The following is a 17,924-nucleotide window of genomic DNA, read 5'->3' on the forward strand; positions in this document are numbered from 1 at the left end:
TTCTATGTATGTTCTCATATTTAAACATATATGTTTGTTTGGTAACCAACCTTTGCAGAATGCTTGAAAAGTACTGACTGAATGCTTGTCCTAGCTAAGGACAAAGATATGATAGGAACCTAGTGCAATTTTAGGCAAATCAGCATGGCTTGAGTTTAAAGAGAAACAGAGAGCCTGCTCAGAGTGGATTACGGTGAGTTGTTATATAGTAGTATATATTGCAATAGAAAATAGGATGAATTTCTAGGAAAGGCAATGAAGAATTAGCAGAGCTTTTAAAAGATAGTGTCCACCATGCTGATTTATCTGGAAAGCAAATTAAAACCTAAGATGATTTTGTCAGTATAGTTCAGATGTATCAATTTCTTTGTTATAGGAATAAGATGGTTTGTTTCCATCTGGATATAGATGGCCTTTAGATATAGTGGAGGAAGTGGAGACTGCTCTGTCCTATCTGCGGGTGACAAAGCTTGAACCCCACTTTGTCCCCAACTTCAAATTCATGGGCTCAAGAAAATGTTCTACGTATTTCGGATAAATAAGCTTGGTATCATTGAGCTGGTGGTTACCAGTGTTCATATAGCTAAATGTTTTCACCTGATGCTTATCAGTACCTGTGAACAAACTACTCTGCTATATAGTTGGGCACCCATAGGCATTATATGACACTTGCCTCAGAGGGAAATTAAAAACAGAGTAGGATAATGGGACATCTATTAAACAGCAGTCTACTTCTTTTGCATGCTAGAAGATCATTGTAGTTCTTTTTTAAAAATCTAATTTAGAGGAAATCATAAAACTGAAAGACGTTTCAATTCATTGCTATAGTCCTCCTACTTAAGTGGGTCTTGAGTTATTTCAGAAGGCAAAATCAATTCCCATGTCAGAAGTTCCCCATGTGGATAGTGGGCACTATTTCTTCTTGAATATTTTTCTGAATTCTCTATTATTCCTTTATGGTGCCCTGAAAGCAATGTGCTGCAGGGCTAATATTATCTCTCAACATCTATGAGGCAATATTGCAAGAGCTTGGGAAGCAGAGCTAAGCTGGCACCTTAAGTTTTGTGAATCCCATTTGGGTGTGGTGGTTTACTTGGGTGCCACGCCTTACCCTTTAATGTAATGCTGCTTACGTCAATACACTGGAATTAAAAGCTGGTGCAAATTCACAGGCTCAAATCAGAATCTGAGATTACCAAACTCTCCCGAGGAGCGCTGGATGCTAAATTACTTTTTACAATTTTTTTAAATCACAGGTGGCTCCATGTCACAGTTTCAGAGCCCGTGGGAATTATACCAGTCAAGAATACCAAATGATCTGGATGTCGGTAAAGTATCTCACTTTCTTACAAAATGTTACTGTGATGTCATATAGTATCTCTTCCCTAGTCAGGGAAAAGAGAATTGTGTAAACTTTAAAAACTGCATCATCATGTCCTTTCCAACAAACCTAAAGGAAGAATGAAGATCATGAGCTCCTTGAGGCTCCTCTGAATAACTCATTTCTTGCATGCTTTTTTTCTTGCATTTCTTTTTGGTGGTATCTGTAGATGATGTTGGATTGCTCTTGAATAAAATTAGTATGTCAATAGAAGGGTGAAATTTTTGTTAAAGTGCAAAGGTGCAACTTTTAGGTTTCTTAACTACTTGTGTGGCTAAGACATGGAGCTCTAAATTAGGTTGTCTTTGGTCTCACCTCTGCTATGAACTTGCCAGGTGAAGACACACTTTCCATGTGTCAGCCACCCCATCTGCAACATGGGGACAATAGCATTGCCCTATTTTACACAGTTTTGTTACAAACTTGGCAAGGATGTTGCAATCAGTATACTTTGGCCATATAAAGGCTAAATGGTATGGCTACGGATGTTTCCTTGTTAGGCAGACTGGAGAATTAATGAAGTCTTATCTCTAAAGATGTTTCTCTTACTAGGCCGCAGAACAAACATGGAGGGGCACAAAGCATGCACTGATGTTGTTATGCCAGACAGTTGAGGAATTAGGTTCAGAGGTTTGAGATAAGGAGTTGTAGAGAGCTTGGAGTTTAGCCCCAGTTTTTAAATTAAAAAGTTCAGGCTATAAATCTATAAATTTGAATGCACAGCTCATTATTGATTACGAATGCAAGTATTCAGTTTCATCTGAAACAGACATATACATACCTTGACCCTGAAAGAATTCAAACTTATTAGGACCCCAAGAGCAAGTTCTTATTTGACCCTTCCAGCCAATCAGAAGTTTGCAGTTAATCAGTATGAGTTATATAAACTGGAAAATTTGTCTATATATTCTGAACCAACAGCAAGATGTTGGTTCAATAATATGCTACCTGTTTGTCCTTTGTTCCTTACATATGCTGCTTCTGTTAGCTCATTATATATTTACTGTCACTTTTATGAAGGGCTTCATCAACTATGAGTAGAAAAGCTTTTAGAAGTATTTGGAAAGGCAAATACATTTTGGAATACTTTGCTGCCATCTTGGCTTTGACTGCAAAATATTAGCTCCATGAGGATAGCATTGGAAGGAATTCATGCAGTACATGAGAAAAGACTTTTAAAAATCTCAGTTTTTAGTAAAAATTTATAGCTGCCACTAGCCCAATAAAGACCATCTGAATTGAGTTAAAATAGCCAGTGCACAGAGTATGCCTCTTAAAGTGTTTAACAGCTCTTGTTCTATTTATTAAACAGGAGATTTTAAATAGTGACACAATGCTATGAATTGCATTCAGTCAGATCATAAAATACCATCTGACAATCCTATTTTAGTTGCAGATTGTTTTTTTTTTTTTCCCCCATGGTCAATAGTGGAAACAAATGATGATGGACAATATGGAAAGTCCCCATTCTTGGCTGCAAGAGCTGAGCAGCATATGTCTCTACTTTCTGGTTATTATAAAATGTTCATTTATGAAAGACGCAAGACAAGTTTACTGCTTGTTCACATGTTGTTTTTGGATACCATACCTGAGTTTTAAATGGAATTGGTGATATTCAAGTTAAGAACTCGTCGCTAATTAGTCCAAGCTTAGCCATGGTGTTAACATAGTGCCTGACAAGTGCTCTCCCTATCCCTGAAGGGCTGTCAATGTTTGCCTTACATATTAGCTGGGTTGAGTCCATAGTCAAGAATAAATATGAATTTATAGTTAAATGGAAAAAGGAACTGTTTGCTTGCTTGCTTGCTTGCTTGCTTGCTTGTTTAATTTCTATACTGCCCAACAACCAGAACTCATTGTGGTTCATTCATCTACATCTCCTTTTTGTAATTACTTCAGATTCTTAGCCAGACATGAGAAATGGGCGTTTTGAATGTAATAGGGGAAGAATAGCAGAAAAGACTTGCCATTAGAGGCAATGAAACATTTTCTACACTCTATTTTATAATTCTGAGAGCTAGACTAGGTTTGTCAAGGACTAGGTTTAAATTTGGATGTGCCCCGACCATGCATAATGTTTTAAGGCAAAAAACAGTATACCAGTGACAGAGCAATGCCTGATTCTTCAGTCTGTCCCCTAAGTATTTTCCACCTCAGCTGAGTTCTAATGTTTGAACTGAAATCAACTCCGGAGAAGAGGGCTTGTGAAAGAGAGCCTACAAGAGTGTAAAAAAGTTCAACTCTATTCACCAGCTCTTTGAGCCTTCCCACACTTGATTTGTGATTGGGGCAGACCTAGATTTCAACAAATGGATTTGATACTGTGCACACATTGTTTGAATCTGTGCATCTCCCTACATTTTGGTACACACATTACTCATGTGTTGCACAACAGCTTGAAGAGATAGTATATGGAAGTAGAACCATAGCAGACCCGCTTGGACCTAGCTTCTTGGGAATGTATCCAAATTCTCCTCTCTTAGTACTCTGCTCTCGTTAAAAAGAGGCCTCTTTGCCTGCCTATGGAGATATGAAGAGGAAATGTGGGGGCATTGTGAAGTTGCTCACTTGGTTTTATTACCCAGTGCTCTGTTAAACGAACATGAAGATATTGGGACATATTTTATGGCATGTGTTATATAACTAATAATAACGTGCGCAAATGCAATTTCAGTTAGATGCCTCTATAAGACTAGAAATAGAAGGCCTAATTCTGACTGTACCATTTTAATTTGTTGATTGCATTCACATGTACTGTAAGTCAAGGCTTATATTAACTATTGTTTGTTGCTTTAGTCACTGATTGTCTTAAATATGAGCAAACAGGAGCTTGTTTTCCTTATTTCTGGCTTGTTTCCTTACTGTCCATTTTGCCAGCCTTCCAAGTAGTTTCAGTTCTGGTTGCTCTTGCTGGGTGCCTCTATTGCAGGAGCACAAAACAAGCCAGAGATAAGCCACAGTTCTAGTTTCAGACATCATAACAAGCTATGGTTTAACCAAGTTAGGCTTCATAAGCCAACAACAAACCATGGCTTTATTTGTGGTTTGTAGCTGTTTAACGAACCATAGCTGTTTAATGGGGATGAGTTCAGACATAATAGCAAGCTGAATTTCTACAAACCATGTTATGGCTTTGCATTCTGTATGAACTAGGCCATCTTCTCACATGAGATGTTATGGTAAGAAAAATAATTCTTCACCCTGTTTCTGTTTTAATTGCATTTCCTTCTCCCATGTCCTCAGTTGATCATAGAAATTACAGATTCCTTTTAGAAAGACTAAGGTAAAAATATCCTGCCTTTAGCTGCAGTGTTTTCTTACTCATCTACTCATGTGAAGATGAGAAATCAAAGTATTCTGTCTTTTTATTCTATTGGAAATCAGGAATATATGTGTCAGAACCTGAATATTAATTTTTTTGTCTTGTAATAAGTGTTCATGAGGTATTGGATTTTGCATAGCCTAAGAATGTTAGATTCTGACTTTACTCCAAAACCTGTTGTGGTGACATTGATAATTTTTATATTTCCTCTGTTCTAGAAATGGAGCCCATGGCATCTTGCCCATCCTTTCCAGATCCAGCCAGTGACTTTGACAGGAACATTCCCCGTATCTGTGGTGTATGCGGAGACAAAGCTACTGGATTTCATTTTAATGCGATGACCTGTGAAGGTTGCAAAGGATTTTTTAGGTATGTGACACTTGACATTTCTCTTAGAGGTCTACCCTAATAGATTGACCTGTGTCCCAAAAACCAGATCTTTTGTTGGACAAGCAGATTACTCTTTCCACCAAACATTCATCTGTAAAATAATTTTTCTTTTCGTATTATCCTTGTACTTTGATTATAGTATTTGTACAGCATCTTTAAACAGAGTGCTGCAGACCCTGTCTGTAGATCAGCTATCTAAGGAAAGGAGAGACTATATGTGGAGAAGAATTTTGAAAGAAACTTTCCCTCTAGAATTGAGGCTAGGCTTAGGGTGGAAAAACTCTAATCTGACTGAAAATTTAAGTGCTGAAGTGCCCCCTCTATTTCAATATATACATAGTAAATTATGTAGGTTTCCTATGGCCAGGAAAGCCAAATAGATGCAAACTTGCTTTAAATGGACTAAATCTGACATCACAGGAATATTTGGCATATCATTTCTTTAATTTGCTAGATTGTGAAGCCAGTTCTATTCAGAATCCACAGAAATCACTGAACTGAGTGACATTCATGCTGGTCTAAGTATTCCTTACAGCAAAACATAATAATAGATGCATTCTGGGATAAGTTTGATAAAAAGCAAAGGGAAGCAGATTTGCAGAGGAAGGTACAGTTGAACCTTTTGGAGTAAGTGACTATATTTCACTTTTTAAATATCTTCTATAATAAGGCCTTAAGGTTATGTGCACATGCGTAAGCACATGCACACACACACACAATAGGAGTGCCACATCCACTGTGTCAGTTACTGCATTTGACCACTGCCCTCCATATTTGCAGGGGTCTAAGGGTTCAGGACCCCTGCAAAAGTGGAAAAACTACAATTATCTCTGCTGGAAAAACCTGACTATCTCTAGAGTTTTGTGCTCACTGAGAGACAACATATGTGAGTGAGGCTGGCCAGGACCAAGACAAAGCATGTGGCATCCCCAGACAGATTCCTTAGAGATATTCATGGTTTTTCACTAGAGGCTTTTGCAGTTTTTCTACTTTTGTGGGGGTCCTGTGCTCCTGACCCCCATAAATGTGGTGGGCCAACTGTACAGTACGTAAAGCTTACTACTATCTGCAGTTTCAGGCATCTGCTGGGGGGCTTGGAGCCTATCCCCCACGGATATGAGGGACCTACTACACACACACACAAGATATACAGGATGGGCAATATATGGCCCTTGGCCTCACATGTGGCCCCACTGTTGCCCCAGTGCAGCTCCTGTCTTCCTCTACTATTCTCCAATTTTTTAAAAATACCCCCTCAGAAGGGGTCTGTAGCAGCTACACAGCATCAAACCAGTTACAATTAGCTTAGAAACTAGTTTAATCTATCTATTACAGTACTCTGTACCACTATGATGCAGCTTGCTACTGAATTTCAGCAATAGACAATTTTCCTGGTTTGGGTTTTGTCATCTTAAGGAACCTGCAGATTGTGCAGCACCTTACAAAAAAATGTGATCCAGGGGCAAAACTAGTCCTGGACTTCCCCAAATTGCCCACCCTTGATCTTGAAAAATGTTCTATAGTGCTATAGTCATGGGTCATCTGTGGTCATGTTTTAAGTCAGGAATGAGCAGGCGATAGTCCTTAAGATGTTGTTAGATTCATAACATCCGCTGACCCCAGCCAGAGTGCCCAGTGTTCAGGTAGATCCTTTGGAAGCCACAAGTCTAGTTATTCACCCTTGTGCTATATTACTGTTTCAGCCAGCATTACATCTGCATTAGCCCAGAGCATTTGGAAAAACTATCTCTATAGCTGAGAGCTTTAGATTTAGCATATCTCATCAACAAGGCGCCTATTTATCATAAAGCGCATTTCTGTAATGATGACATAAGAGGTTTTCCTGGGAACTCATGGTTAAAAAGGGATGACTAATATCACATAATTAAAAGCTGTTGTATGACTAATTAGGGGAAACCCCAAATGTATCCAAAGGTATAATTGGAAGATAGGAGGAGCACAGATTTGGGATTAGCGTGGACAGCAAAACTGGGGTTCAAAAAGACCATTTCCTCTTAATATGGCTACCTTGTAGCAGACATGTCTACTTTCTAGAATGTTGGATGGAATGTTTTGCGTTCCACAGAATCGCATCTAGATTTGCAGTCAGGCCACAGTGCAGCCTGGCTAACTGGAACAGCAACATTTTCTTCAATTACAGTTGCTTAAATGAGTAACTCATCTTTCAAGTGTGTATTTCCACACATAAGGTTAGTACCCTCAGTTAATCAGTCATACAATATGTGTCTTAAACACAGTGCATGTCAGCTGTTCATCATATTTGTGAGGCTTTGGCTAAAACACCTATCACAAGGATCTAGAAGAAACCTGACCAGGGTGACACTTGCAGAGCTGAGTCTCATACTCCTGACAACATTTTAAGGAAATCTGAATGAATTCTTTTTGAATTATTCTGAAAACCTGGGCTAAAAGGCTTGGCCAAGGAAGATCTTCTCTTTTCATGGAACATTCACAGGATAGGGCAGTGTTCCACAACTTTCTAGTAGCTGACAGACACTATTTTTCTGAATTAAAATGGAAGGCATATTGCTTTTGTGCCTTGGAAGAGAACTCATCTAGAGCAGTGATTCACACTAAGATGTAATAGAAGACTTCCACAGTGATACGCCATTCTGTTGTGTCTGTGTTGGGTGCAATTGTTTTGTTCATTCTTTCTCAGTGTAGACACACTTCAGACATTCAGAGCAGGCTGGATGCAATGGGTCACACCTGGAACTTCACTGAGATCTCAAAGACGTAATTTATTGCATTGCTAATGGCTCATGGATAGCGCTCTCAAATCCAGCTATGATGTATTAGTGCATAGTTTGGAAGTGATTGCTATGGAGCCATGTGGGTTCACTTGGAAGTTAGTTTTCCTATAAGAGCACAACATCCTGTTGGTTTGAGAGAAATTGGTCAAGCAAATCTATGTAGTGCCTGAGGATGACCACTATTCCTATATTTATTTATGAAAATTAGATGTGGAAGTCACATGACTGCTTGGACTCTGGGTGAACTTCTCATGTTAAACTTCCATCTCTTAACCACTTTATGGTTGGACTTTGTCCTTGGTACTTTGCTGCTTATATTCTGTGTCCTTAAGTGATTTCCACAGACAGGCAGCATTCAAATATAATGATAAATAATGTTTTCTCATTATCAGATAATGCCTCCTTTCAAGCTCATGTGCTCCCTCCTCCTTTCTCTGCCTCCAGGGTGGCGGGGAGAAAGAATGTAGAAGCTTTAGCTTGATTTAAACTATTATCCTTCAAATCCAAACAAACTTTGTTTAGGCTTAACAATTGTTAGCCAACACAAGCCAACATCTTGTGAGTTATGAAGCTGGCATGGCTCTACTAACCATTGTAATATCATTGTAAGAATCATATACTTCATTGTAATGTGCTTCTGTCACGCACACTCCAGTCTCCTGTCTGTTTCATTTCTTCCAAGAAAATTTGCAACAGCAAGTAGCACCACCTGCCTTCACCTACCTTTTTACCTCTTTGAGGGGGAGAAGAAAGAACAAGGGGAGGAAAAAGAAAACTTCATTTTTAAAACCTCTAAATGTCAAGTTGTTCCTCTATGCCCTACTTTCAATCTATTTTATCTATTTATTTCTCCTACTTTTCTGCCCAGTTTTCTTCAGCACACAATAAATGTACCTTTTTATTAAATAAGTAAGGCGGTGGTGACTGGAAAAGGTGCTGTGCTGCATGTTGAAGGGTCAGAATCACCCCTGGAGCTGAAGCAGCTCTTCCTGGGCAGCTGGATGGTCTGCGACTCCCAGCCTTTCCTTGCAGTGACAGTGCCTGCAGAAGAAGGGGGAAGATGGTGTTAACTCTCCAGGTCTTGTTTGCTTGTATTGCTGCTTCCACTGTTTTGGAAGTTTCTAGCTATCACTGCTGTTGCTCGTGTTTTCGACTGCATCTTGTACCACCTTTTATTGCATGCAATTTATGTTTATTTCCTTTATTTCTTATATTTCTATTTTGCCCAATAGTTGAAGTGCTCTGGGCAATCCAGAAAGCAAAACTTAACTTTATAAGATGCAACATAATAAATAATAAAATCAGTTTTGAATGACTACACCCAAAGGTAATAGCCAGCTGTGATACAAAGAACCAGTTGTGAAGAAATGCAAATTTTAAGACTGAAGGGCTTAAAAGCTCCACAGAGATTGAATTGCTTTCATTTTCTTGTGAGTCTGAGAATTTTATGAAAGCACTGTACAGTTACCATTTATAGGAGGGGTGGACTTTTGGTGACCCTCACTCTGTGGAGCAGTCTGGGAACACCAGAGAAAACCTTTGATTTACCTTGGCTACAATGTAAAATGTGAAATGTCTTAGTAGCCAAGTTAGGCAAGCATGGGGTTAATTTAAATTTGCAATTTGAATAATACAGTCAACAGTTATTGCCTATGCCAACAGGGCGCTATACAAGGAATAATTGCGTAGCACAGTCCCTGCCCACAGGCTGACTATCTAGTATAGACATGAAAGGGATATTGGTGAAATCTTCAATGGATTTAAAAGAGGTTGGAGTTCTAGGAATCCATCTCATTGATTCTACAGAAGACCAGCTTTTCCTGAGTTGCATGAGTGCTGCAGATTTTCAGGCTGTGCTTTTACCTTCCAGAATCTGGTGTGCAAATATATTCGTGGTACGGGGCAGAGCGGGGGAATAAAACATTTTAAAAAGTGACATTCTCCCCATAGTCTAGATTGGGGAAATGCTCAGTTTGGACAGAATTCATGCATTTCCAGAAATGCAAATTTGCAGAAGTGAAATTGGGGGAAAAAAACCTGATTCTATCAAGGACCAGGCCATAGAACACCTGGCAGTCTGTGGAATGAAGATGGAAAGGATTGAACCTTACACGTCTAGACATGACATGTGAGCAGAAGGGGGATGAAAGAAATTGGAAACAGATTATGAGGAACTGAGCTCAAAGAGGAAGAAAAAAGATAAAAACAGTTTAGCTTGAGAGAAACTTTTAAATGTTAGATTTTAGCAGAGTGCTTTTTAAATTATTTTACTAACTTAGAAAATTATTGAGTGCTTCAAGCTTTTGAGAAGCTGAGAAATAAAAATCTTGAACATCTTCCTACCATAATGATGCAGACAAGGGGAGGTCGATGTTGGTGGGGCTGGTAAAGGCTGCCTTTCTTTTTCAATGCAGACTTGATGAGTGTACACTCATGAGTGGTCGGGACTCAGGAAAGTATAGCATTAATTTGCACAGAAGCACATTAGGTGGATTCAGACATCACACAAAGCTAGTAAGCCACTTTGGGTGGATTGTTCACTGAACAGCCCATTACATTCCCAAAAGATACTTGTGCTTGTTATGGTTTTCTTCCCGCCCCATTTCCCTTCTGTCCTCCTGCTGGTTCTGGCATATGTCCCAGGCATCTCTGTGGCAGAACCACTTGTTGCCTCAGCCCTTACTTACATCAGCACCCTTTCTGCAGCTGGCCCAAATCAGGTCACCAAACTGAATGGATTTTCAGAGTCCGTATGAATGCAAATATTTGTTCACCAGCCTTTTTTTTTTCCTCCTGGGGAATTTTGATGTTGCACAACAGAGCATGATGGATTCTCCAGCATTTAGCTAGGCATACTGGTATTTCCCTCTTCTCCATTTCATCCTCTCTTTTGGAACCTGTCTTTTTAAAGACTGCTTCACTTTACACTGAAGTAAGAGCACCTGTTTTCAAAGTTCTTTTGGTCTCCCATGATCTTGATATGTATACTTTTTAGAGGAGTGAGGCAGAGAGTGCTGAGACCAGACGAGATGAGGGAGAATGGCAGTGGGACATGCAAGAGCACACGCAGTGGCAGGTGGTTGCTGTTCTGTGCAGCCAGCTCCTTGGCTCTTCCTGCCACTCCACAGTAAAACCATCCTGCTGGGTTCAGCTGACACAATGACCCACCCTGGGAATCAGCAAGCCTAAACCAAGCCGTGGGTGCCGCAGGGTGGCTTGTTCATGGAAAACTGCTGCCCTGCAGCAACTGTGTTGTGTTCGCATGACATGACAAGCCACAACAGCTGATCACCCATGATAGGTTGTCATATCATGTGAATCAGGCCTCTGTTTTCGCCAGATGGAAGCAATGCTTCCCTCCTCGTTCTGCATAACACCTTATAATATAACTGGTGTAGTGCATTTCAGGACTACCAGGCAGCAATAACAATGCCTTCACTGGAGAAGACCACCATGCTAGGGAAAGTGGAAGGCTGAAGGAGAAAAGGAAGACAAAATATGGATTGACTCCGTAAAGGAAGCCACAGCCTTGCATTTCCAAGAGCTGAGTAAGGCTCTCAAGGACAGGCCATTTTGGAGGGGATTCATTCATTCATAGGGTTGCCATCAGTCAGCAACGACTTGACAACGCATCACAACAAGGCAACCATAATGAGGCAGAGACAGGGAAATTCACAGTGTGATAATATGGAACAGACTGTGTTTTAAGGTATTGCCAGGAAGAGAGGAGAAAGAGGCACAGGCTAGTAGCTGCTTCTGTCTCTTGGAGCATCTCTCCCTGGCCTGTAAATATGGAACAATAGCATGGGTAGGTTGCCAAGGAAGTTGAGGTTCCCATGCCTCCCGACCAGCTCTAGATCTTTGTCTGAAAATTCTTTGCCAGAAAACATCTGCTCAAGGCAAACACAAGCTCCTGTGCTTCATATACTGGTAGCTGCAGAAAAGTCGGTGGTATGAATGATGGCCTGGGTCAAAACCCAAACTCCCAGTGGTAATATCTGACCTTGAAAGTGTCTGAAAAATGTCAGTTGGGCAAGGTGTGTCATGGAAGAAACCTGCAGTAGGCTATTTTTTTTCAAAGCAACGATAATGATATCTTAAACCAGGAGGTTAAAAATGAGATGCCTGTTACTAACTGCCTGCCCCTCTGGTCATTTTCCTTTCCTGAACATGATTCAAAGGGTTTGTTGAACACCCTGCCCTCTGTCCTTTCTGTGAACTGAAGTCTTCTGTGACCAACTGTGTCAAATGCTGCTTGCCCCTGTGCATTTTATATCTGAAAGCAAAGTTCTCAGCTACTTCAGGAATAGATTGAAATAGTTCTGAAGGGCCTGCTAGGACCTTCATGACAAGTCCTTCAGATACGCTGAAGGAAAATACATGAAATGGATTTCAGGGAACTTGTTTGGACTAGCCTTTCAGTTGCTTATTTTTTGTTAGAAAATATTTTGAAGCTCTCTTTAATTTCTCCCCCACTCTGCAATCCCATGACTCCCCTTACCATTGTAGATGGGCCGACTTGTCCTTGGATAAGGTTTTGCTCAGTAAGTGCCGAACATACCTGCAAGAGAGCTAAATTGGAGAAAGCTCTGCCCTTCTGAGCCTAGAAATAGTGGGCACTACTCCTTATATTTTGCTAACTTTGTGTGAAGCCCATGAGATCTCCTATGGCTTTGTCAGTGTCTCCAAGGTTTGACATCATCAAGGATGTTTTCAGGCCTGAACTCACATGGTCCCAGCTCCAAATCTATTTCATAGGGCTCTGGATCTGTTTCGCAGAGCTCTGAGCATTCATTAATACCAGTGGAGGATTTTGCAACTTAATTGTCATACCGGGGTGGTTTTCAGGGGAGATTATAGCTGGGAGGGAAGAGTTAACTCTCTCCGTACATGCAGGAGTGAGTACTTTCTCAACCTTCCCACCCCAAGAAATGCAAACGAAACTTCACTTGGTGTTAAGGAAGCTTTTAAGTGTCATTGCAGGAGGTGCAGGCATTTTTCCCCCGGGAGGGCAAAATTGGAGGGACACAGGAAGGGACAGTAAGGAATTGTAATTTAATTGTACTTGAAGAGAGACATTTTGTTTGGGATGATCTAAGGCAGAAAAAATAATTGGAGATGTTTTATTTGAGATGGGAAATGAATAGGCTGGGATCTGTTATCCAATTTTGCATATATAGAAGCAAATTCTTCTTGGAGCCCAGGAAGATTTTATTTTCTTGGGCTCCAGGATCACCGCAGACAGGGACTGCAGCCAAGAAATTAAAAGACGCTTGCTCCTGGGGAGGAAAGCTATGGCAAATCTAGACAGCATACTAAAAAGCAGAGACATCGCCCTGCCAACAAAAGTGCGTATAGTCAAGGCTGTGGTTTTCCCAGTTGCAATGTATGGCTGTGAAAGCTGGACCATAAGGAAGGCTGAGCGTCGAAGAACTGAGGCCTTTGAATTGTGGTGGAGACTCCTGCGAGTCCCTTGGACAGCAAGGCGATCAAACCGGTCAGTCCTAGAGGAGATCAACCCTGACTGCTCTTTAGAAGGCCAGATAGTGAAGATGAAACTCAAATACTTTGGCCACCTAATGAGAAGGAAGGACTCCCTGGAGAAGAGCTTAATACTGGGAGCAATAGATGGCAAAAGAAGAAGGGGATGGCAGAGGATGAGGTGGCTGGATGGAGTCACTGAAGCAGTTGGTGTGAGCTTGAGTGGACTCTGGGGGATGGTGGAGGACAGGAAGGCCTGGAGGAATGTTGTCCATGGGGTCACGATGGGTCGGACACGACTTAGCAACTAACAACAACAATAGAAGCAAATTAGCTTAAACAAATTTTATGTAGCTTTATGTCCTGCAGGCCTGGGCTCAGAATCTTTTAACAGAGTAGTGACACCCATGGACATTTCCTCAGTTGGACAGGATTGCTGCCCTTCCTTCTGATGATGAAGTGCCAGATTACTGGCAGGCACAAGTAGGGACTGACTCCAAAAGGCCAGTTAATATTTGCTGGCTGCCTGAATATGGAATGTGAGCATCAAATGAGAGAAGGAATGTGAGAGATAGAAAAAGGTGAGCATCATTTTTCTTAATCAAAGCTACCTAGCTTCATCCATTGTAAGAGATTGTGAAATGGATGATTTGAGCCTGAATTGTCGTATTTGGCTGTACATCAGGATTGTTATTCTTATGTCACTCAGAGACTTGATTTGACATTTCTTTTCAGAATGATGTGTCAGTTGTGGAGCTACAATCCAGCAGCTCTTATTTCTGTTCTACTTGACATCCATAGTTACTATAATTTCCTGATTGCCTCTTTAGCTTCTGCTTTCTTACCCCAAGGCTCTGAATCTTCCCTTGAAGTAGGCATGAATTCCTTTCCCACTTGCCAGTGAAAGGTTTCCAAGATTTTTCTTAGCACACGAGAGATTCTAGTGAAATTGGGTTGAATGTTAAACAACTTTAATGAATTTAGTGATCTGCAAAGCAAAGGGCAGATCTGTTTGGTAAGTGGGATAAAGTGGTATAAAAATGTAAAGGCTCAATTGACAGGCAAGGGTGCTCAAGCTAGGACAATGCAAGCATTCCTATGGTTGGTTGGAGAAGACTTGGCTTCCTGGGAAAGAAGGTAACTTTTGGTCAAAGGTAAGACCAATGGATGTGTAACAAAGTGCCATTTATGGTATTAAGTGGCACGGGAGAACTTTAATATATTAGGTGACATTGGTGGTTCATAAAAATCTCCTTGTCCTCATGATTATAGTTTGTCTTCAGTTTTCTGTTCCTTTAAAGTACATTTCAAGGTAATTTTCTTTCCAAAAGTAATTGTTTTTAACTTTTTTAGTTAGCATTCATTAACTTGGAGTTGTGTTGTTTTTGTTTGCTTTTGCATGATTGTTCCTTTTTGTGCCTGGGTTATTTGCCCTATGAGGGCTGAATTACATTTTAGGAAGCAGAGGTATTTGTAAATACGAAGCAGACATGGGGTACTGATGCATGGTTACCATCTTAACAACAACCTGTATTTCTGCTTCATTCATGTGTGATTCCAAACACAGATACAATTATGTCAAACTCCTTGCATGGGGCTACCCTTGCAACTGGTTTGGGAACTGTTGTCACTGCAGAAAGCAGCATCTAGTATTCCTAGTGGGTCTCCTGGTTACGCTTGGGATGAAACTCACTGGACTCCATCCCTCTAGCATTTACAAGCTTCCTTTGGTCCTTAGCTCAGTTTTGCAAAGTGAGCTAAGAGGAAGTCCACAAATGCTCACGAAAGGAAGGTTGTGCAACCAGCAGTCTCCTTCTGTGTCAGATGACACAACAGAAAAGATGCTGCAGACATCATGCTGCTGCACTGTGGTTGAATGGGGCTCCATCCTTGGCGAGCCCCATGCCAACAGCCTTCCTTCATGTCAGGTGCAACAGCACTGCTGCAGATGCTGCAGACGGGAGATGCTGCTTGGGCACTCGTTGCGTGGAGCTCCATCTCAGGTGACCCCCGTGCGACTGCTTCCTGAGCAGTGTCCCTCTTCTGCTGTGCTGCAGCACAACAGCTGTGGCATGTGGCACAGAAGCGGGATGCTGCTTGCACAGCATGTGGGGCTGCTATCCAGACAAGTGCCCTGCAAATGCTGGGTGGTCACCAAGAACTCAGACTCAGGGCCATGATTCCCAGCCCTAGGATGGACCTCTCCACATCTCTACTTCTAGTTACATACGTATTGTACCTGTATTAAACGAGATCCACTGGCTGCCTATTAGCTACAGAGCCATGCACAAGTTTTTGCTGTTGGCATGCACCACTCTGCATGACTTGGGAACAGGATTCCTAGCCAACTATCTCTTACATGTACCTGGTTGAACCCTGAGATCTTCTGAGGAAGTCTTAGCGGTTTTTCATGGCCAATGGAAACTCCCTGGGCAGCTTACTTTAGCTCGTATCATCTTGCTATTTCTCCTCAATATTCAATTATCCAACTAATAATTAATTAGCTAAATTAATTAACTCAGTTATGCAACTTTTAATGAATAACCACACTTTATTTTTAATTCATTTTTACGCAGCAGTGATGGTATACATGCAGTTAACAGAAACAAAAATAAGAACTCAACACCCACACATTTTTTAAAGTAGAGCCCTGCAATTTTGGCACTGTACTATAGAATGGGCACATATTTGTGCTATAAACATAAATGCTAAAATGTACAAATCCCTGTGACTTTTCACAAAGTCGCAATGCTATGTATTGCACATGATGTTAACTCCCAAGTGAACAAGTTAGACTTCCTTCCCCTTCGCAAGCCTATCTTGCTTTATCTACTAGAAAGAAAAGACTTTGAAGTCCAGAAAAGATAGTATAGCTTCGATTAACCTTTTACTGTTGGGATTTACTGTAGTGGCAGGCTTCAAAAATATGCTGTTGGAAATGATGCAGCCAACATTAATGTATTTGGTTCTGCATTGCACTGATGGTATGTTTCAAATCTCTTGTCTACTTTTTACCCTATTTATATTAGGTAGTTTTTACCTTGTTGCTTGATTAACACTATAGTGAAATTAAACCCATGTGAGTATGCATCACCTACCACATTTTCATTCAACTGGTGAAAGCTCACACAATAAACTGCTTGGTTTTTGAGATACCACAATGTTTTATCACCCTGTTGCTGTGAGCTACTTTTCCAGGATTCATAAAGTGATTAAAGAGCTGTATGAATTGACAAATACCCCATCTTTGGCTCTCTTATCACCTGCCCTTAAGTCCTAGGGGTACTTTTGCCCTCTTCTTTGCAGTTTCCAAGTAGTTTGCCAGGTTTAGACTCAGCTATTTGTGCCAGTTGAATTGTGGTTAATGTCTTCCTGTTTATAGTACAAGCTGTTTCTGTTTGACAAGAAACTGTGTTTTTCAGTGTGCGGCCCATAAAATATTGTAATTTTTAGAAAGAAAACCACTAAGACATGCAAATTGTTAGTGTCTGTGACATGTAATGACAGAGCAGATTTTTAAAATAACCAGATTTCAGAGAAATGTAACATCAGCTACGTTTAAGATATTTATCCTATACCAGGTAAGTACTTAGAAGATAGCTGGCTTTGTAAGCAGATCTACCACACTGTTTTCAGAATAGTGTCCACACAAATGACTATGAATTACTTTTTTTAAAAAATCGCAAGCCAGGATGACATATTTTATGTTTCTTTTTTCAGGAGGAGCATGAAAAGGAAAGCGATGTTCACATGTCCTTTCAATGGCGACTGTAAGATCACCAAAGATAACCGTCGGCACTGCCAGGCTTGCAGGCTGAAGCGTTGCGTTGACATAGGCATGATGAAAGAGTGTGAGTAAGCACTTCACATCCTCGCTTGCGTTAGTGGATTTGCAGTAGTTCAGCACTGAAATCCAGATCACTTTCTCACATAGCTTTGATTTATTAAAAACATTTTTGAAATTCCCAGCCTCTAGGTTTGGTCAAAGCTGGCTCATTTTTCTCATGTTCTCTTCTGGCAACATGCAATGACCCATTTCATTAATTGTCTTTCAGTAAAGAAATTATGTGCCTACTCAGAGGAATAAATATGTGTATGCATGTTTTGGTAGTAGTAGTAGTAATTCTGGCCTCAAATGGATACATGCCCCTTGATGTTTCTAGTTAGACCAGGGTATGAGAGACTGACTAATTCAGTCTTACCAAGGTGTAGGTGTAGGAATTCCTCTGTAAGCAGAATAGAATTGTAGATTGTTTCTGGCCATGTGCAGCTAAGTCAGAGATCTTTGCAGTTGGCAGAATTTGAAGCAGGAGATTATATTGTCGATGCTGAGTTCATGTCCTGTTTGTAGCTGGGGGTGACAGGGACAAAGGCAGTGGTGGTGGGTCTGTAATTGGCTATAGAGTAATAGAGCTGCTCAGACCATACTGGCCCACTGGCCTGGAAGTTTTAAGAGCAGGGATAGGCAACTTTGAAGGATTCTAAGGACTAATTTCAACCACTTGGACTGTCCTCCACTTTGCCATGTTCCCAGCAAATTTTGGAAGTGATTCAGCCATGAGAAAAAGGTGCATTT

General features: G+C 40.7%; 1 protein-coding gene across 4 annotated transcripts in view; it reads left to right on the top strand.

The window, feature by feature from the left end:
- The window catches only part of VDR (vitamin D receptor), an 85,048-nt gene that overhangs the window by 31,702 nt on the left and 35,422 nt on the right, over positions 1–17,924 (top strand). For all 4 annotated transcript variants that reach the window (XM_044443040.1, XM_044443039.1, XM_044443038.1 and 1 more), the window contains 3 exons: positions 1,257–1,328; positions 4,922–5,072; positions 17,069–17,199. In XM_044443040.1, coding sequence (XP_044298975.1) covers positions 1,265–1,328; positions 4,922–5,072; positions 17,069–17,199 — 346 coding nt within the window. In that variant the 5' untranslated portion in view covers positions 1,257–1,264. The remainder of the gene's footprint in view (positions 1–1,256; positions 1,329–4,921; positions 5,073–17,068; positions 17,200–17,924) is intronic.

This window comes from Varanus komodoensis, unplaced genomic scaffold (assembly GCF_004798865.1).
Source record: "Varanus komodoensis strain SLA01 unplaced genomic scaffold, ASM479886v1 scaffold41, whole genome shotgun sequence".
Lineage (NCBI taxonomy): Eukaryota > Metazoa > Chordata > Lepidosauria > Squamata > Varanidae > Varanus > Varanus komodoensis.